This window comes from Larimichthys crocea, chromosome XIII, assembly GCF_000972845.2.
Source record: "Larimichthys crocea isolate SSNF chromosome XIII, L_crocea_2.0, whole genome shotgun sequence".
Classification (NCBI taxonomy): Eukaryota; Metazoa; Chordata; class Actinopteri; family Sciaenidae; genus Larimichthys; species Larimichthys crocea.
The window spans coordinates 38,428,490-38,449,396 of record NC_040023.1 but is presented as its reverse complement, the minus strand read 5'-3'; the positions used below and the strand labels follow the sequence as shown (position 1 = coordinate 38,449,396).

Below are 20,907 nucleotides of genomic sequence, written 5' to 3'. Positions count from 1 at the left end.
ATATTCAATCAAACAAATTATTTAGGCAATTATTAATTAAATTATTAATTAAACCTCATTCAGTTGCAGTTTATATGCTGCAGTATAATCCTTTCTTCTTATAACACAATCATGTGCCAATTGTTTTTTATTTATTTATTTATTTGTTTATGAATGTGAATCATTTGAAGCACCTCTGGTAGATCACTGCTGTCAAAGAGTGACAGCGACAACCTACCGTGATCGTGGAAATTATTAACATGCATCCCAGTTGTCTAATCTGATTGGATGTCGCATGTAGGGGGCACGGCAGTTAGATTGATATACCGCTCACTCATTGGCTGAGACGCCTGTCACTCTGCGGAGACCGAGTCTCTTGGGCTAAAGGTAGTCTGAGTGGAGAAAGTAATGAAGATGGAAGGAGCTGATGTTGATGAATTATTGAGGAGATTTATGGAGTAGCCAAGTGATAGCCCCTTTACTCATCTTGTCGGAACGATAGAGGACAGCGATACCGGGAAATCGACAGATAGCATGCCAGTAAGTAAACTCCAACTTCCCCCTTAGTTTACTTGGTGTCCGCCTTTAGCCGGGCGAGCTAACTAGCGAGCTAATCTGGAAGCAACCGCGGTGACAGCTCGGAGTCATTCAGCGAGCCGAGCAAAGAGAGTGTGTGCCGGGCGGAGGATTGACTTACAGCCTCCAGACTGACACTGCTGAACGAATACAGTGAATTATTATTATTATGGCCAGGGGGAAGCTAGTGTTTGTTATTGACGACACAAGTGAGGGAGGAGGGTTTCATGTTGTTTAAACGCAGGCTGTGCCACCAGTTGTCATTGTGGCAAACTAGCTGGTTAGCAGAGCTGCCGATGAAACCGGCCAGACAACATGAAGACAGGAAGGTTTCTAACTGTTCCCCCTTACAGTCATTTTACTAGTCTTATTTGTGATTAGAGATAGACTTTGTACCTGACTTGAACCTGTTTAGCTGAAGCTGTGTGTGTGTGTTTTGATAAGATACTTGTTATGATTCCTCAGGTGTGTGTGTGTGTGTGTGTGTGTGTGTGTGTGTGTGTGTACAGACTGGGTTGTTAGGATTTTTTAAATAGCTATCATGTGATGCAGCTTTCCTCCAGTTTAAGGGGTTTCCTGTCTGAGTGGGGGGGACCAGTGTGAAGCCTCATGTTAGTATTTTACTGTATGAAATAACTGTGTTACACTCTGTGTCCTTCACAAAGGCTGTGCTGCTGCTGCTTATTGTTTGAATAAGATATTGTCCGCCACATATTTAACAGGTTGCTTTCCATACTGTGTATTTGTGTGTGTGTGTGTGTGTGTGTGTGTAGCCTTTTTTTCCATTAAGGAGAGCCCAGCACTCCTGGCTAATATAGATGTATGCGTCATCTGTGGCTGTGTCTCAAGCCTCGTAATATTTTTTTGACAGTAAAGCCCGGCAGGTCATGGAGCAGGAAGATCGTGCGGGCTCTGCTGTCATCCAGCATCACGGTTAAAGTCACCCGTGCCTGTGGTTTCGTGGAACTACCCTGACAATACGAGCGATGAAACTGTCCCTTTCGTTTAATTCTGCATCTGCAAGATACAGATGTTAATTTTTGTGGCAAAAAAAAAAAGACATTTTTGTAGATTAATCCATTTCATTTCAAACCTTCATTCAGACTTGAAGAACCATTGAGGCGTTGCCCTCATTTACAATGATGTCGAGTTACAGACAAGTTAAGGAAATTAGGACAGAATACAGATGGGAATAAAAAAATGAGTTAAAGCAGGTGCACAGTGGTAGTAGAGTACTGTTTTGTTTTAAGATTGTTGGGGCACTAAAACAGAAGGTTGACTCTCCATATTCAGACCATGATCAGGGGACATTAAGCAGAACGATAAGGTCTACATTTCCAATCCAGCATAACCTGTAAAGTGATAGAGTTCTGCATAATGAATACCAATGTTTATTACGTCTGCCCAAGACCTACCTTATCATACAGGATAGTACAATGGCCGGTAATAAATCTGAGGGCACTCACTTGACTTTTAAGAGTTGAATGGGCGTTATTTCAATCATTTACATCCCCCAAAAACAAAACTGAAAACTGCCTCCACAATCCTTTTTCTCTTAGGGAAGATGGTTTCTTTTCTGTAAATAAGGCCATATAGTATAATAGATTATAGACATACTTTCTGCTCCATGTAAAATCCTAAAGGGGTCCACACATTAAAAGATAACGAGAGAGCTATCTGTGACTGTGACAAGACAAGCTGAGACAAATCCTAGTGGAAAGGGGGAGATTAAAGAGAGCGCTGAAACAGAAAAAAAATCAGTGATGTTAATCACTGGTCTCTTCAGGCTCACTTGCTGAAGGAAAACAGGAAATTGGAGTGGCAAGAGGAGGGACAAAGATGCATCGGCCGGCTTAAAGGCATCGGAGAGGAGGCGTGTGGGCTGCTATAAGAGGATTCCTCCCCGTCAGATCGCTCTATCTGTCTCCTTCAGCAGCAAAAACCACACACACACACACACACACACAAACCACGCACTGTGTTGTCATGTTTGCTTAGCTACAGGCAGCCCTCTGCTATATATATATGTGTGTGTCTGTGTGTGTGTGTGTGTGTACGAATGAGACAGAAAACAGAAGCAGAAAAGCAGAACCCACCATCCCTCCTTCCTCCGAGCTATAAAGCAACCGGCTATTGAAAAAGACCAGGGGGGGAGGCAGGTGATGCAACAGGGTTAACTGCAGGCCAAATAAAGAACATAAAAAACAGACGGCGTGAAAAAAAATAACTCTGATATAAACTGAACTGGTGAAAGTCCTAGCAGTGGACAAACGGTGTAAACAGCTCCCAGCAGGCCCCGGTGAACATGAGATCAGGTCGAGGCCTGAGGCTCTGCCCTCTATGACCACAGTTATATAACCCTGCCTACACCTTTACTTGGACTCCCCACTGCACCTTAAAATAGTCCCCTAACAGCTCTTGCTTCCAGTCAAGTTATAACAAGCTTTGAATCACTAGTCCAACTTGTTGACAGTTGCTGACAGACCTGCTTTGGAGCTTGTGGCAGGAGGCGTACTGCTGTAGTTCCTTGTTCTGACATCGGTTAGTAGTTAAACAGTTTATTAGTGGTTTGGGCGTGTCCGTAAAGAGAGAGAGAGAGAGAGAGAGCTCAGTCAACTGAGGATGCTTCAGCTACTTTAGGTTCATTTCAGCTTATTTGATCTATTTAACAGCTCCTCGTCATAAGTCCCTGTAGCTTTAATTCGTTGAGGGCTTAGTAATGCGGGTGTCATTATCAGCCTAACCAGCAGTGTCTGTGTGGCTTGCACCCTGTACCACAGGAAAAAGCAGCTTCGGGCAGCTTTGTCGCTCTCAAAACCACCCACTTTGTCTTCTTTCTCTCTCTGCTTCCTTTCTTCCCTCCATTCAAGCCTTCAATCTTATTGGCCCACTCACTTCCTGAGAAGAAGGGGGGGGGAAACAAAAAATGTTCCAAAGCATATGTGTAATAGGAAATGACTTAATCAGGGGGGAGGGGATCTGTATGCGTGTGGGTGTCCCCTAATTCATTCTCACATGGACTTTAATACCACTACCGCCAGCTCTCTCATACAGGTATGTTCTAGCTCCACCAATGAGCGCTGTGTTTTGATAGCGCTGTTTTCGTGTGCTTTTTCTGTTTATCTACACGATGTAACTCATGTCAGGACGTGCAAGCGCTCCAACGACGAGGAATAAGGAACGTAAACTCAAAGAAGACCAGTTTGTGTCGGAAGGAGGAGTCATACTGCCAGCCCAGTGCGCGTGTGTGTGTGTGTGTTTTGTCAGAGAGTTTAAGACAGAGGCGTGGGTGTAAATTCAGAGGGAACGAGCTGTCAACTTTAGCTCGCTCACAGGAACAGGTTTTGTCAAACCAGACATCGAATAAACACACACTTATGCAATTGCGTGACACATTTCTCTGTCACTCCTTTTGCAAGTAGTCGGCTCCAGCGGAGCTTTGGATTTGTGGAAAAACTCAGTAAGGCACAGATAGGCCACTGAAGCCTGCTTAGATCACGGCGAGGTGTGTGTTTCAGTGTCTGTCCTCATCTCATGTGAGAGTCTGGGAGGTTGCCACAGGCAGCGCAGAGCTCTCCTCTTTTATTGACCCTACTGTCTCATCTTCTGGAGATATCCATCCCCTGGGTTATCATACATCCTTTTTAGCCCTCATCTCTCTCCATACATCCATTTATCTCTCCTTCTATTCATTTAGCCATTGATCTCCGCTCCCCCCCCATCCACTGCTTATCTGTCCCTCTACGGCATTCATCATTTGTCTACTCTCCTCCTTCATCACTTCATTGGTTTGTTATTTGTGCTTGTCAAGCCTGCTCAGCCATTTATCCTTAACGCTGGTTTATTTATTTGTGTGTGTGTGTGTGTGTGTGTGTGTGTGTGTGTGTGCGTGTGCGCGCTGCACGGAAGATCACCAGCTGCTGCATTTGTATGTGTGTGCTCTCTGGCTTAATATTGACTTGTGTCATGATCGGTGAGTCCGTAACGACTTGGCTAACAGTTAACCAGACTGAGATGGAAGACAAACATCTGGCTAATAACATAATTACACTCTCTAGTGTGCTCACGGGCCAATTAGTTCTCTGATTTCCCTCCACCAGTTTCTCGTGTCCGTCTGCAGTATGTCAATAAAGCATAGTCATCATTATCTGTGTTGTTTGTACTACCTTCTCTTTTTTTACTACAGTTTCAGATTGAATCATCACCATTTTCATGCATGAGTAGTCCTAAAGAAGGATTTTCGGTGTGTTCATCTCAACTAAAATGATAGAGCTGTAACATGTAGGTGGTTAAAAAACAGAAAATGAAACGTTGACTATTTGGGTCAATTTAGCCTTCAACTTCCCCCCCCTCTGTGATATTTTGCTGCTTTTCTTCGTTGTTCTATCATTTTAAAATTAATATCTTTAGGTGTGGCTGAAGAGGTGAACTTTGGCTCTGGGAAATTTTGAAAAGTTTCACTATTTTCTGACATTCATAGAAAAATGAATAATTGAATCGTGACCTACAAAACTGTTGGATTATCAATTTTAAAAATGAAGTTTTTGTTTGTTGTTGCTGCTGCTCAGACTGAAAAAATCTGAGTTGCTTAATCGGTTAGTTGTTTAAAGGCAAATTATCAGCAACGATTTTGACAATTGAATGTCTAGATTATCTTAAAAACGAAATATATTCGACATCTGGACTGATCGACAAAAATTGTCACGTATGATGGGCATTTTTCACTACAAATAAAAAAAAAAATCATCAGAGTGATAATAATTGTTAGTTGCAGTCCTAGTAGTTCCCTTTTGGCATATTTTCTGAAACATTGTAAATATTCAGCATATTTGATTTCAGCTTAATGGTTGACCTGCTCAGGTTTACGTCGTCAAAAGGATCAGTTCCTCTCCATCCTCACATTCTGCCATCTTTCCATCAAGTAAACTCAAGCTTGCATCTCTGTTCCCCCGACAGCAGAGACCTCGTAGGCATCAACCCAAAGACTGGCATGTGATGCCACTGTTGTCTACACATCCACATCCGTGTATGGCAATGGCATCACTTATTGATCCCTAGCAAATTTATTTCAGACCACAACAGAACGCTCCGGAGTGCATGAGCTTCGGAAAAAGGGCTTGTAGCTTGTGTGAACGATGACAAAAGAACGCCATACTACTGAGAAATGTTGTTAAACCAGTTACGCCGCTACGCTGCACATAGGGAGGTTACATCGTTTTACCTGTTTCTAGATTCTGATGATACAGATGACACGTCCAAGACAACAGCGTGGATGGAGTTGACCGGTTAGAAGTGACTCTGTAGGAGGAGAAACCAGTCCTCTTACAAGACTGACTCATCCACACTAATCACAGCTTTTTATTTTGCCATTCAGCGAGGCTGCCATTAAAATGTACATGCAGGCTTTGTGTCTCGCTGCCCTCCTTGTTGTGTTCACAAGCTTGAAAGGACACAACAACAGACCTCCACAAAGAACTAATTTCTCTAAATGGAGGCTATTCTGTTTTATAATCCTTCCCTATTTCATGAGTCACTAGCCCCCACCCCCCCGCCATGTCGTTCTTGTCATTGGTACAGTCCATAAATAGACACCTGGCTGCCATGAAGGGACCAAGCACCGGAATAATACAGAATATAGCATTTGGATGTGTGAAAGACAGATTAGAGAGCAAGGAAGACAGGGAGAGAGGAGTGATGTTGTGTGGGTGGATGAGAGGGAAGGAAGCGAGGACGGGGAAAAGAAGAGATGAAAATAACCTTAAATATATATTATTTAATTTTATCACACACATACATGCATTACGCATGTGTAAACAGATATATTGTGACTATATATTGACAGGTTTATTTTGAAAGGCCTACAACCTGGTATGAGTTATGCCATCTAAAATTTAAACACGTTTCTTGCATGACGCGTGTGCACATAGAAGGACTCCTTCTGCCCTCTTTCTTTTTCTCAGCCTCTGTTACCAGACATACCAAACAAGGACTTTGTTTCTGCATTCAGTGGCCGATTTAGCCTTGTGCTCTCAGATCCCGATGCGGCAGAGCACAAACGCGACATACCCCACAGTGAAAACAGACTGCTAAGAGGAAAACAGACAATCCGTCAGAGATGCGTAGAGACTGTGTTCCTCTTCAGCTGAAAGTAGGCTATAGGTCTCTGGTCAGCATTGTCTGATCAGTGCAGAGTTGGTTGGTTAAGGTGACCCCTGTTCAGGAAAAGACGGATCAAACAGTCTTTGTTTCATTTCATTGAAAAGTTGTTTGGATCTTTGAACTGTCAGACTCTGAGAAATTACTGTGAGTATTTTTTACTCTAAGGTATTCAGTTTACAATGATATGAAACATGAGACGAGCAGGAAATCATTAAATATGAAGTCAATATTTTGTATTTTGAGCCGAAAGTCTCTTGGGAATGAGATGGCAATGTTGGCTGATGACTTTGATCCCAACTCATTGCTGTGAAATGCTGTGAAATACAGGCATTCATGGTCCCCAGAGGATGAATCCTAATGACTTTGGTAGTCCCTGACTTTTCCTCTTCACATTTTTTTCACTATAGGATGAATTGCCTTGACATTTGGTACTGATATCCATGTCCCCCTCAGGAAATTGAGTTGTAATAACTTTGGTGACCTCCCCCTGACATTTCCTTTAGTGCTGTCAGTAGGTCAGAAATCTAATTTGGCCAATACATTTGGGGCTGAATTGAACATCTCTGTTCTATCATCATCCCCAGTCTATTTTAAAATATGGTTCAAACACCCATCATATTTATTTATTTATATATATATATATATATATATATATATATTTCTTTCTGTTTTTCTGTTGCCCTTTCATTCCATGTTTTTATCTTCCACTTCCTCCCTTCTTTTGTTGTGACTGCAGGACAGAAGTGTCAGGTAGGAACCAGCAGATGCATTGTTAAAAAACACACGCATGGCGTTGAGAGCAGAAGAAACACTGTACGGGGAATAAGCAAGAGAAGATAGGTCATCATTGGAGGTTTAATAGAAAAGAAGCCACCTTTTAACAAGTCGAGTGCCTGGAGCAGGAAAGAGAAGTTAAGATGCACACTGTGCAGACTGTGAATTGCTGTGATGGATAGAAAGAAGGGGTGGGGGGCAGAGCATTCATTTCACTGTGAGTACATGTAGGCTAAAGCAGGTAAGAGTCACTTCGTCTGGCTGTCTCTGTTCGAAGACATCTGAACTGTACATCCTGTTCAACAAGCATGTAAACTCCGCTGTCCTGCTTTTTTTTTTTTTGTCATCAGTGCTTCAGCGGTGGTGAATCCGGCCAGGCTTCTCTGTGTGGGTGATTTTTTCGAGTTGCGAGCCCGAGTTGAGAATAGGTTAGGTACTTGCTGCAGAGGCGTGTGTCTGGAGAGAAATGCAAGGGGAACCGGCGAGCGAGAGGGACGGGAGAGACTTATGCTTCTTGGGAGTATTGAATTGATGCCTGGAGCGTCTACAGTCACTATTCACCACTGCCCTGGCGTTGTTTGCTGTTTGTAATAGGATATTATTATCAGGACAGCAAATAATAGAAGGCGGCTAACAAGCATGGAAGGAGCTTTGTCCAAACTGTGATTGCTTGCGTGTGTGTCTGGGCGCTGGTAATGCACTATATATTTGCTGTGTCAATAATTTTGCAGACAGTGTGTGTTTATCCAATATATTTCTCTCTTTCCTCAGGTAGAGGTGACTCCACTGCAGATGAGGGAACATGTTGGCTATGGACCAAGGAGTGGTGGAGGAATGGCTGTCAGAATTTAAGGTACAGCTTCACTGTGTGGGTTTTGTGCAAAGAGCAATATTAGAAAGCACATATTCATGATTAGTATGCAGTACATTCTCTGCTGCTTGTTACTGGTTAAACGTCTACTGCACACACATAAACAAACACTCTCTCTGAAGTGCTTGTTCCCAGAGACTTGCACGCTCCTACTCGAACATGAGCGCTCACCGATACGTGACTGCTACAGAAGCAGAGGCTCGGCGAGGTGTAATTTTTAAAGGAGCAGATGAGATTTTCCTGTGTGAATGTAATAGGAGCCACCTGTCGTCCCCTCTCAGTGAAGTCGACCTCTAAATGCAATTAGATGGATGTGATGGAGGGCTTCTTCAGACGCTGTCACTGCCTGCCTCTGCAAGCTTTATCTGAAGATATAATCACTCTTATTGATATAAATTCCACATCAACAACAACATCATGCTGTGTGTTTTATTTTTAGATTATTGCTAAATCAGTTAGCGTGTTAAACATCAGCTGTGTGTGTCTGTGTGTGTGTGTGTGTGTGTGTGTGTCTGTGTGTGTGTGTTTCAGACCCTCCCTGACAGTGCTGTGTCCAACTATGCCGCCTCACTAAAAGACAAAGGTTCCCTGGTCCCTGCACTCTACAAGGTCATCCGAGAGAACTACAGCGACGTATGAACACACACTTTTATATTTTTATTCATGTAAACATTATCTGTCATAACCACACAACATATATAGTATATTGTGCTGTTTCCAGTGCCACCATTTACCTGTGATTATTATCTGTACAGAGCTATGATCACTGTACCTCCTAAATACTGCTGTGCTTCATCTTGACATCATTGATGCAACATGAATACGTGTTGTTGTTTTTAATGTTTTTTTTGTTTTTTGTTTTTTTTCTGTCCTCCCCAGTTGCTGGAGCCAGTGTGTCACCAGTTGTTTGAGTTTTACCGGAGTGGTGAGCCGCAGCTGCAGCGTTTCACGCTTCAGTTCCTGCCAGAGCTCCTGTGGAGCCTCCTGTCCGTCAGCGCAGCCAGAGACCCTCACACCTCCGGTTGCATCGAGGCCCTGCTGCTGGGCATTTACAACCTGGTAGGGGAGATGATAAAGGTTGCTGTGTGTGTGAACATTTAAATTTTAAATACCACATCCTTATGTCACAGTAGAGGAGAGCTGCTCTCGTTAATTATAATACATTTTTCGAGTGCCACGAATGCAAGGTAAATAGAAACATGATCCTTCACAAGTAGACATAATCGTGCAGTTCCAGAAGCAGGGGACTAAACCGCTCAACTATTCCAAGGATCTGCGTCATGTGTTTTTGAAAGATTACTTCATGCCCTTTCTGGCCTGTTGGGCACCTATGCATGGAGGGTGACAGGAAGTGTGGGTTAGAAATGGGGGAACTGAAACACATTGATTTTGCACAATATAGATTAGGTTGAACCTTACACATACCCTCAAGCTTTCCCACAAAGAGATTACAGCACTAGCAATTATTCAAGTGTGTTCAGTCCTATTTTCATCCATTTTGGATCTCGATGTTTGTATTATCCCAAAGTGCAGTGTCTCCGAACTTCCTTTCTGAATATCAGAATAGGTCAGCTGTCATTAGCTGTCCCATTAATCCATTTGACATTAACATGCACACAGGGGACACCGAAACCCTGGGGTTTATGTGTGTGCGTGTGCGTTCATGCAGTATATACACACAAATAAACACACGTACACACCAGCAGACTGAGTGGGGAAACGGAGACACTAAGGTCCACACTCATAAACACCCACACGTAACACATGAGTGTGCTTGAAGTGATGAGCACACGCTCTTTAGAAGTTCAGGGCACACGTACAAAAAAAAGCTTCTGTTTTTCTCGCCCACAGAAACATTTTCTCATTGTCTTCCTGCCTTCCTCTTTCACAGGAAATAGTTGATAAAGATGGACAAAGCAAAGTGTTATCTTTCACCGTCCCTTCCCTCTCCAAACCCTCAGTGTACCATGAGGTGAGAAACACACATGAAAATCCTTTTAATATGCTGTTGCAGAAATGTTCAGCTTATAAAAAAAACAACAACTTCATCTTCATGTCCCCACCTCCAGCCTTCAGCCATCGGCTCCATCGCCCTTACCGAAGGCGCACTAGCAAATCACGGGCTGACCAGGGTGGTGTACAGCGGGCCGCACCTCCAGAGAGAGACCTTTACAGCGCAGAACAGGTAAGAGGCTTGATGAGGAGGGCTGTGATGTGTCAGCAGGGGTGGAGATCATGCAGGTTTTTTTTAAATTGGGCTTTTCCCAGCAGCAGACTGCCAGTCTGTCTGCTTAGAATTGAACACCAGCCAACAACCAAAGTAGAAACGCACATTAGGATGAACAATCTGGCAAAGAAGCACTGAAGAGTGCAGTCATCATGCACGTACGGGGGTTATTTGCTTCGCCAAGAAATGTATGTCTTCTGTTATTGCAGTATCAGGCTGTTTAAATTGTATTCACTCACATGACGAGTGAAATTTAACAGAAACGTGCATGTTGATCGCACATTTCCAAACTGATAAGAAATTCCATTTTCTGAAGGAGTTGATGTTTTGCAAGAAATTACCGACTGAATATACTTGGGTGCCAAGTCTTACCTTACATCTCTTTAAATGGAAAAATATTCATGTTGTCAGGCTGCTGTTTTCTGTGAGAATGTGTGTGAATATAATACAACAATCAGTAGACATAAACTCAGTTCAGGTGTTGTCAATGGGAACATAAACTGGCAGATAAATGTATCCAAAAACTGCGACTTTAAGCTGTTTTTAAATACAATTTAAATAGACTCTGACAGCCTCATCAAACATGGCTGATGTCATGTTGTCTTTGTTGTATCTGAATATTGCTGTTAGGGTTTCCTTAATGAATATAACGAGGTCGCACTGCAACCAATCTTTGTAGATCCCATTTGTATGTACAGTATGGGTCGAAGTGTAGCCGTGCTTGTTAAATTTCTGATCTGATGTTGTTTTTAAAATGTTGCTTTTATGTGTCACGTTGGATCGAGAACGTGCTATTTTAAGACCATGTTTGTGTTCTTTTAGATTTGAGGTACTGACCTTCCTGCTGCTTTGCTACAACGCTGTTCTCAGCTACATGACCTCCACCTCCCTCCAGTCCCTCTGCCAGCTCAGCTCCAGGTAACACACACAAACACCTTACACACCACACACTATTATCAGACTGACTTCTGTATCATTTTCTTGATTTCTTTATGATTTTGAGGGGGCTATCTACACACACGCGCACACACACGCACACAAATGCTTTTCTGCAGGCGCTTGCTTATCTGATCCTCTTATAGACTTTGGTACCAGCGAGAGCCAAGGTACCGCAAGCAAGTTCGCCGCGATGTAGACACGTCCGAGCTCAGTGATTTTTGGTAATCTGCCAACTGCAGTTGAGCGTTGCTCTGATAAGGACAGAGCTAAAGAGAAGTCATCAGCTTTGATTTCCCCTGGACTGTTTTCTGTGTGTGAGCTGTGTACAGTATGTAGCAGCTTCACATGCGCAGGTGTTCTCTCCGTTTCAGATGAATCCTCTTTGGTTGCAACTTGTGTGATATCTCTTTGGAAATAATTACCCATCTGCAGTTTGTGCTCTGAAATTATTCAGCACTATTAAATCCTGTGGGTAATGTAGCAAACATTAAATCATTATGTAGCGTGCATTTTGTGTGTGTGCGTGCATGCGGTAATTATTTTCTCATTTTAGAGTTTGATCTCTACAGGGAAGTAAATTAGATCATTATATCAGTAGAGAAATTTTCCTGATTGAAGCTTTCCTCTTGTGTTTTTCTATTTGTTATCCTCCAGGGTGTGTATATGCGGTTACCCACGGCAACAGATGCGGCGCTACAAAGGCATTAGCACACGGCTGACGGTTACGTCGGAGTTCCTGGTTCAGCTCATCACAGGGATACACTACGCCTTGTGAGTGGACACACATGCCTGCACAAACAGCTTGAACTTTTCATGTCTTACTTCTTAAGTATGTGCACTGCTAATTGTTCTGCTCCACGTGTCCTCTTTCTTTGACGTTACTCGAGTTGTTTTAATGTTTAAAAGAGGTTGGACTTCGACAATCATTAAGCCTCCGCACTTTTCACACAATATTTCGCGAATGGCTTGACATCTTTTTCACAATTTATAACACAAGCGGTTGGCATCAAAACTGTTAAAGGGGACTGACGTTAGCAAGTGCACAAGATAAACAAAACCCACTGATAGAAAAAAAAAGATTCATAGCCCCGCAAGAGGTCTAAAACTCCACTGGGAAACTTACATTTATATCTTAGACTTGTGATGTGTTCCACTTGAATGTGTTTGTGCCTGTGTGTAGGTGTAATGGAGAAGTTGAACTTGGATCCAAAGCACTGGATGACGTTCTGTATCGGGCCCAGCTGGAATTATTCCCTGAAGCTCTGTTGGTGGGTGCAATCTTTTATTTTTTTTGCTACTATCACATCTCCTTCCTCTGTGTGTTTTCGGACCTGTAATGTCTGTGTGTGTGTGTGTGTGTGTGTGTGTGTGTGTGTGTGTGTGTGTGTGTGTGTGTGTGTGTGTGTGTGTGTGTGTCACAGACCATGTGATTTAGATGCACATGCTCGCCTGTGGTTTTGATTCATACCCAGCACACTACGCTGTATTGTATTGGTCTGTCTGTGTGTGTGTGTCAGAGACTGCAAGCAGAGTGTAATCCCACTAGATTATTTACATGCTTTTCACTCTGCTCAGTTAAGCCATAATCCTCGAGGCCCAGGGAGCAGAGGATTGAACCTAAGCTCACAGTATTACTACACAAGTCAAGGTGTATTCCTCCACAACAATCAAAACACGTGACCTATGGATTCACATTCATAAGAATGATTCAAAAAACACATTTTAAAGTAAAGAAACGGCTTTGTGGACACATGCCATGAACACACACACACACATGCACACACGCATATCTTTGTGTGGAAGGGTTAAAATATCAGTGTTTGTTTATTTGTGTTTACTTGTTGCTGTGGAACACACCAGGTGGTTTCTAGCTTAGCATAGCTCGGTGACGCGTACATCATGAGACCAACGTGTTACAGCCTCATAGACAAAAGACATGTTGTGTTGTGATTATGATGCCATCTACTTCATGTTACGTACTCAACGGTTACATGATTATTAGTACAAGTGTTCCTGGACAGTTTCCAGTGACACTTGTACTGGAGCACTTGTGAAATAGTGTTTAATAATAATGTTTTTCTTAATTGTCCTGGTCTTTGTAAGTCAGTTAGATTTGGTTTGAGGTTTTGGGTTTATTCCTGTGCATAAATCTGGTAGAAATTATCTTATTGGTCAGTCTTAAGAACAAAACACATCTTTAGTCATATTAGAATCACTTCCTGTACAGACATTGCCTGTGCCTTTTACACTTGGACCTGTTGTCGTTTCTCTCCTTAACAGATGATTGGTGATATTGATACAACAGGGAAAACATAAAATAGAGACATTTTGTAATTGTTAGACTCTAAATAAATGAAATCTAGACATACTTTGTGACATGCAGCAAAAGAAATTAGGAGGTTCAAAACATGTTCTCTCTCACTTTTGATATCGCAGCATCCTGTAAATAGTCCTGTTGCCGTAATTCATGCGTCCTCTTTAAAATCTTACCAATACGATCCGATTTTGAAAAATGTAATCAGTAATCACAAGAAATATTTAGAAAGTTGCTAAATTAACTTTTTGCAACCTGATGAGCGGTTGTCAGTAGATGCATTGCTGCCATAAAACAACCATCTTTGTCTGCTTTCAGCTCATTTTGTGCCCGGTATTTAATGTGGACTCTTCTTCAATTTGAACAATTAGAAAATGTAAATTTAAACGTCACAACTTGGAGTAGAGTGCCTAACGATCAGCACTTTATATATTTGATACGTGTGTCTATATCAAAAATGTAATGTAGTGATTTCAGTGTAAATGTAATTTGGTTCAGTTGCATTCAGATGCAGACTGGACCTGATACACATCAGTGCTAGTTCTGGTTGGTTATGTTTGCAGTGTTTTTGTTGTTTTTTTTAAATGAATGTGATTCATTTAAACTGTTTTGATTTTCAGCTTTATGACTTTTAAACTCTTCAGCTGGACACAGCTTTGAGTTAGCAGTAATTGTTGTGGTGCCCACACTGTCAGAAGTAGCACAACAGACACGAAGTGTGCCTTTTTAGTGGAATGGAGAGACAAAAGTAAGAGGGAACATTGAATAAAACATGTTGGGCCAGTTGCTCACCTATCAGAGAGATCATCCAGTTCCTCACTGGCTGAAAGCCACTGGTCAATCCAGTGTGAAGCTCTGGTATCCTCTGATGCAGTAATGTTTGTGGATGTGTGCTTCTCCTCGCTCCCCCAGGTGGGTAACGCTATCAAGTCGTCGCTGCACGGCGCAGCGCTGAAGAGCAACAACAAGGAGGGTGCACGGAGTATCCAGGTGGAGATCACACCCACCTCCTCCAGGATCTCCCGAAATGCTGTCACCTCCCTCTCTATCAGGGGACACCGCTGGAAGAGACACGGTAAGACACCAAGGGGTGGGGGTGGAGAGCAAATTGTAGGAACACAAATGTGGGACATCACGTGCACTATTTCACATTTTTTCTTAAAAGATTTAACAGTCACATTTTCATGCGGTTATGAAAAATACAATTCTTTTGATAGAAAATTTAAAATCCGTGCCAAAGGAGAGAGAGAGAAAGCGATTTAGAGCTCTTCATTGTCCACTCATCGTACCATTTCATGTCCTACAGTCACTATGTTAAGTGTTGCTGTCAACCTTCAGTCCCAAAGCTTGTAGAGGACCCTTCCTCAGCTTGCTAGCTAGTGCTGCTTACCTCCTTTTTTTTAGAATATCCTCCTTCAAAACCACGACTTTCTGTCTGACCTGTTAGGCCCAGGTTGGTGGAAAAGCAGAGGCAGGTGAGATTTAACACAGCACATGAGAGCCAGTAGTGGATTTATAGTATATTCGCAGTGTGTATACGCTTTTGTACTGAATGTGTTGTGTTTCGCGTAGCTTCAGCTCATTTTTTTATGACCAAAAAGAACGTGAGACTTTAATTAGAGCCAATGATGTCAGTCAGTATGTGGTTTAGAATTAAGAGAGAGCAGCTCTCTTTTCCCAGAGCACAGATAAAGCAGGTAAATTATAGCCTTCAGCTAGTTTAATGAGTAGGTTTCATCTCAAGCCGAACCCCGTTTTCATCTCATGGATTCCAGCTCGTCGGCGCCAGCTACTTGTTTTTGCATAAAGCTTTTTGTTGTGAGCAGATGATGATGGAAAATACTGTTAAATATTAATTAATGTGTAAGGTGGAGCAGTGGCGGAGTATAAAATGCGATTCCATTAGAAAACTGTTCATATTCATCTCCATATAGCATGTACTTTGTGTTATGTTCTGATCACTATGATTTTTTGTCTTTTTATTTTTCTGCCATCACATTGATTACCTCTGTGTCTTGTGTAACTGTGGTCGTGCGTGCCTGTGCACATGGCCGTCTTTTTGTTTTTTTATGTGTGTATGTGTGCATGATACATGTCCGTCTGTCCATCTGTGTGTGTGATTGTGTGTGTATATGTATTGTCGCACTACCTACATGCCCCCACCACCACCACCACCAGAGTCCCAGGAGGTGAGTGTAGACAGTGAGACTGGACTGGGGGGCGTGGCCATCCCCGAGATCAGTGTGACAGGTGTGAGCGGCGAGCGAATGCCCAATGGAGACTCCCTGCGGCCGCGCCCTGACGGCCGTGCCCAGCCCGACGGCGACATGTTGGGCGCCGCCTCCGAGGTCAGCCTGGACCCCCGAGGTCATGACTCTGGCACACGGGGTCAGGAGGTCAGGAGGCAGAAGTCTGTGAGGCGAATGGTGGAGAATGAGGGTTCTGGGTCCGCCTCCACAGGGAGGAGCCAATACTAAGGTCCTGCCCCTTCTTCCCCCTGCCCCACTCCCGGCGTAACCTAGGTAACCATGTGTTTGGGGCGTGGTCTGAAAAGCTGCATGATGACTTCCTTCCTTTTACCTTTTGCGCTGGGCTCCAACTAAACTCTCTTTGCCTAATCGCACTGTTCCTCTCATCTGTCTATCCAACGTCATTCATTCATTCATTCATTCATTCATTCATTCATTCATCTACTCTCTCCTTTGTGGCTAAAGCTTCCTGATGAAGATCTCCTGCTGAGATTCCTTCAAATGGACTTAATTATTTCAAATCTAACTGAATAACAGATCAATAACCTAACAATAAAAAATACATAATAATGAAATATGCTTGGCTGAAGGGCACGATCAAAATAACGTTAAGTGAATCCTAATGAAAGCATAAACGACAGCAGCTTTTATGAACAGTAAATACGACACACGTACTGTGGATATTAAAGCACACACTCTTTCACTAGCTGTATCTCCTTGTAATTAAAGTAACTTCAAAGCCTGTGGTCATGCCACTGATAACAAAAGAGCCGTAATGACCTTGAATCATAAAGCTCAGGTATGATATCTGTGTTGGCAGTGCCAGTACCAGGAGATTGTACTGCTCTGTTGTTCTAACTCCTGTGTTAGACCTCAGAAGGATCAGTAAGCCTTCGGCCTCAGTATGCCTCGACACATTAGCCCTGGGTTGCACCTGGAGACAGATTACTTCCTTCTGATTGGTAGCTAGGAGCTGAGGAAAGATATGCAGGTCTTGAATAGTTTGAAGCTAAAGTTTCTCTTGAACTTGAATCTGATGACTCCTAACCATGAGAGATGTTTACCAGGACCTGCCTATCTGTCTGTTTAGCAGCGGTGTCCTATTGCAGTGATAGCGTCAGATCGCCGTCACAGACGTCAGATGTGTGTTGCGTATTGTGCATTTGTAGGTGGTTGGCCACTCACACAGGTGTGGATGCATGCCTTGAAGACAGCAGGAAAGATTTGTGTGTCTGTCTTTTTAGAAATAGTGAAGAGAAACACATGGCGTTAGGGTTTACTCATCTGTGGCTTTTGTTTGACTTCCTCTACTCTCCCTGCGTGGTCTTTCCTTGCCTTATCCTGTTAGACTCTGTCCTCTCCTGCCTTTGGTACAAAACATGCACTCCTCTGCCAATAAACCACTGACCGTTGACCTAACCTGTGTGCTGGGCTGCAATACACAACTTGTGTCTGAAGCTGTCTCATGTCAGGTGGCGAGATGAGGTTACAGTGTGAAGGCGCCACCTGCTGGACAGTGATGGAGCTCCTCTGTCACGCAGTCCAAACACAAAGCTCATCTCTTTGCAAACATTTAATGAATATTGACTGTTTTTTAATGCATGTTAAATTGAATAATAATTTGTTTGGATCAGATGGGCTGGATGACAGACGAGATGGTAGTGTTTCTCTCTGCATGCTTCTGTTTTTTTCATTTTAGTGTTTGTTGTGTCTCCCTCTGTCTGTCTCACAGATGCAGTGGATCTGGGTTCCCCGGATGAGCTGATGGATATCTCGGAGGTGGATGAAGGGGTGTGGCCAGGCGGTGTGGGGCCTGACATGACCCCACCCACCATCACGATCAGCAACAGCGTCACCACGTTGAACCTGGGGGCCAAGGCCATGAAGAAGTGTCGGCTCGGCGGGCGCACCAGCAAGGACAAGGAAGCGGGCCCTCTGACAACAGGCCGGGCCGCCAGCGAGAACACAGAGCTGTCTATCAAGCGACTGACGCTCACTTCCAGCCAATCAGTGCCCAAGGCAGGAGCTCTCACCAGCCTGACACGCACTGCCAGCGCTGTCTTCTCTCGCTCCTTCGAGCAGGTGGCCAGCGGCAACGCCCCGCCCTCCAGCAACCACACCACGTCTGAAGCTGGCCGCTATTCGTGCAGCCTGCAGGAGGAAGGGCTGGGGTACTTGAGTCCGGCGCCAAACCACACGCAGCGCTCTCCCAGCATCAGCGTGCACCTTGGCTCTGACCTTTGAACCCTTTGTGACTCCTGACTACCTGAACCCTCGCCTCTGATCTTTGTGACCCTGTACCTGTGATCTGGAACTCCAAGCCATGCCAACTGCAACGGACCACAAATACACAAATGAACACTCCTACCAGTTCCCTCGTCACTCCTTTTTAACGTCTTTGATTGTCTGTGCTGTAAAATCAGCCTGCTGCCCTGCTCCATTCAGACATCTGCAGTTCTGTCAGCTCCCTCTGCTCCTTTCACTCAGCAGAGTCTCTTCTGGGCCTGATGGAGGCAGGATGTCAGGGGGATACCACCTCCAGCTTCAACGTTTTTTTTACAAGTGCACTGTTGCCGTGAAGTTGTGCCAGGATAAAACTGTACTCCGCTGCAGAGAAGCCTGTCAAAAAATGGGTGCACTTAAAACTCCTTACTAAAAAAAAAAAAACTGTGGGAAAAGTATTTAAATTGGCATTTGTTGCCCTGCATGGCTTTTCCATACATCCATCCTGACCTTGCCCAGGTTCGTCAGAGGGCAGATGTTGAGTATGTTTGAGCATGCTTGAGTGTGTGTAATGTATGTGTGTATGTGCAATTATTTTTAGAATAAAGGCTGCTGATTGATACGATGAACAAGGTATGATTCTCCGAGTTGAAACGAGTGTTTTCACTACTTTTGTAAAAATAATAGATCCCTACCCATAGCAATACAAATCTCTTCTATTCAGTGTTTTCCATCTTTTGGGATGATTAACTTCCTTCGTTCACACTAGTTACACCCGTGCTTCTTTAAAGAAAATCTTCATTCTTCCCTTAAAATGTAAAAAGACCACTAAATAATAAAGCAGTATGATACGAATTGGTTCTTTATGTTTACAGTTGCACAGTATTGTCATCACGATGGAAAAGCAATATTTGTGTCGCTCCCACTCGCTCCTCTAGCACTTTCCTAAACTGCTGTGTATTTGATGGCATAAATAAAACTCCCAACTTCTGACAAATGACGGATGATTTTTCACGATGGGGGACAATGGACGTGTATGATTTTTAAGTATTGAATTTTGCACTTGAAAGAGCAAAGAGTTGTGTTCTCAACTTTGGTATTTTCTTATCATGAACAAGAGAGGTTTGACTCTCAAACTGTGGTATTTTCCTGTGGAGAAAGATGCGCTTTGTTGCTCCGTACAGATTTCTACGACGACCATTGATCCAAAAAAAAAAGTTTTAAAACCACACAGACTTCCAGTCCACTTACTTGTACAGGGGTAATTTGACAACAAAACTGTAACTGAACCTATTCCTGTGTATTCTGCAGTAAGAAGTCGTGCTGGGCAACAAAGCATCTTTTCCTCTCTTATGATCCACCTGCCATTCCAGCTGTTTGTAGTACTTTGGTGATGTGTTTCCTGTGTCCCTCCTTGTTGTTCACATCATGATCATCATGATCATCACGTCACATGACATGGTGATATTCTCTCGTACCAAAAAAAAAAAAAGGAATTAAACTCAACCCATCTGCTACATTTGATGTCCTAAATCAAGCTTTCATGCTGCCCCTCCCTCAAGCAAAAGAGTGTTCTGTTGTCTGGTGTACTAGAGCTGTCGAGTGTCCATACAGTAGCTTGGTGGGACAATAACAATCATCGTGTTTCTGTATGTGGGTTTACAGAATGTGAATGGGTATGCTCTTGTTGTACATCATACCGTTGTACTAAAGTTGGTTTATATTGGCCTTTCTATGTCTGAAGATAACTCACTGCTACAACTTCTGGGAATAAAGTGTTTCTATATTTCACCTGTGCTCAGTTAAGTTTTTCTTTCTCTGCATCAGCAAACATCACAGTCGCACTTCAGAACCATAAAATTCAGGGAACATTTTTAGGTAAACTGTACATCTATATTTCCTTTTTAACCTGACCAGAAACCCTTCTGTTAAATGTTAGGGTAATCTACAGTAAAATTTTATCCATTAAATTGGCTACACAATCAAACGTTTTCATAGTTAATAACATTCACATTCAGTATTATAACTTCTGCAACTGGACTGCTGTTTTAAGACTGAGAAAGGTGTTGCTTAATTGTGTAATTAAAATGGAGGCTGAGGATGGGGATGTCAAAATCAGGGCTTAACTTGGTTCCTTTTGTAATTTAACATATTGGAAGGCAAGAATCTTTCAATGTATTATTTATTTAATGAATGTATTATATATATTATACTTAATTGTTATACATCTCTAGGTTAAGAAATATGCTGAGCATAGATTGTATGCACTTAAGTCCTCTTAAAAAAATATTAGTCATCAAATATTAGACCACTGTCAGCACCTATAAAAACATAATTTCACAACACTACTCTCTTTTTTTAAGGTCTAGCGTGTAAGATTTAGAAGGATCTATTAATCGACTAGATTTATTTTTTTTGCTGGATGCTTGGAAGGCGAGTGTGAGGCATGGGGGAATATTTTTTTAATCCCTTACTGCTAGGTAGTGACCTTTTTAAATTTAGTTTATTTCTTCTATTAAAACTCCCAGTTTTATGTCAGATTTTTAAATAAGTGAGAGTCTCTTTTGGATATGATTCCAAAAACATTTCTCATGTC

At 42.8% G+C, this 20,907-nt stretch overlaps 1 protein-coding gene across 3 annotated transcripts; it reads left to right on the top strand.

Annotated features, from left to right (window-relative positions):
• Nucleotides 1–322: 322 nt before the first annotated feature.
• On the top strand, nt 323–20,102 carry hycc1 (hyccin PI4KA lipid kinase complex subunit 1). 3 transcript variants are annotated; one of them, XM_010734757.3, is made up of 12 exons: nt 323–519; nt 8,260–8,341; nt 8,891–8,992; nt 9,239–9,418; nt 10,251–10,331; nt 10,429–10,544; nt 11,409–11,504; nt 12,180–12,296; nt 12,706–12,793; nt 14,752–14,914; nt 16,018–16,361; nt 17,821–17,959. In XM_010734757.3, exons 2-11 carry the CDS (start codon nt 8,291–8,293, stop codon nt 16,314–16,316), a joined length of 1,293 nt encoding a protein of 430 aa, XP_010733059.1. In that variant the 5' UTR covers nt 323–519; nt 8,260–8,290; the 3' UTR covers nt 16,317–16,361; nt 17,821–17,959. The 3 variants fall into 3 exon arrangements, with proteins under 3 accessions (XP_010733059.1, XP_010733057.1, XP_019119854.1); XM_010734755.3 differs by lacking the exon at nt 16,018–16,361 and having other exon boundaries at nt 17,821–20,102; XM_019264309.2 differs by lacking the exons at nt 323–519; nt 16,018–16,361 and adding an exon at nt 3,551–3,609 and having other exon boundaries at nt 17,821–20,102.
• Nucleotides 20,103–20,907: the final 805 nt, after the last annotated feature.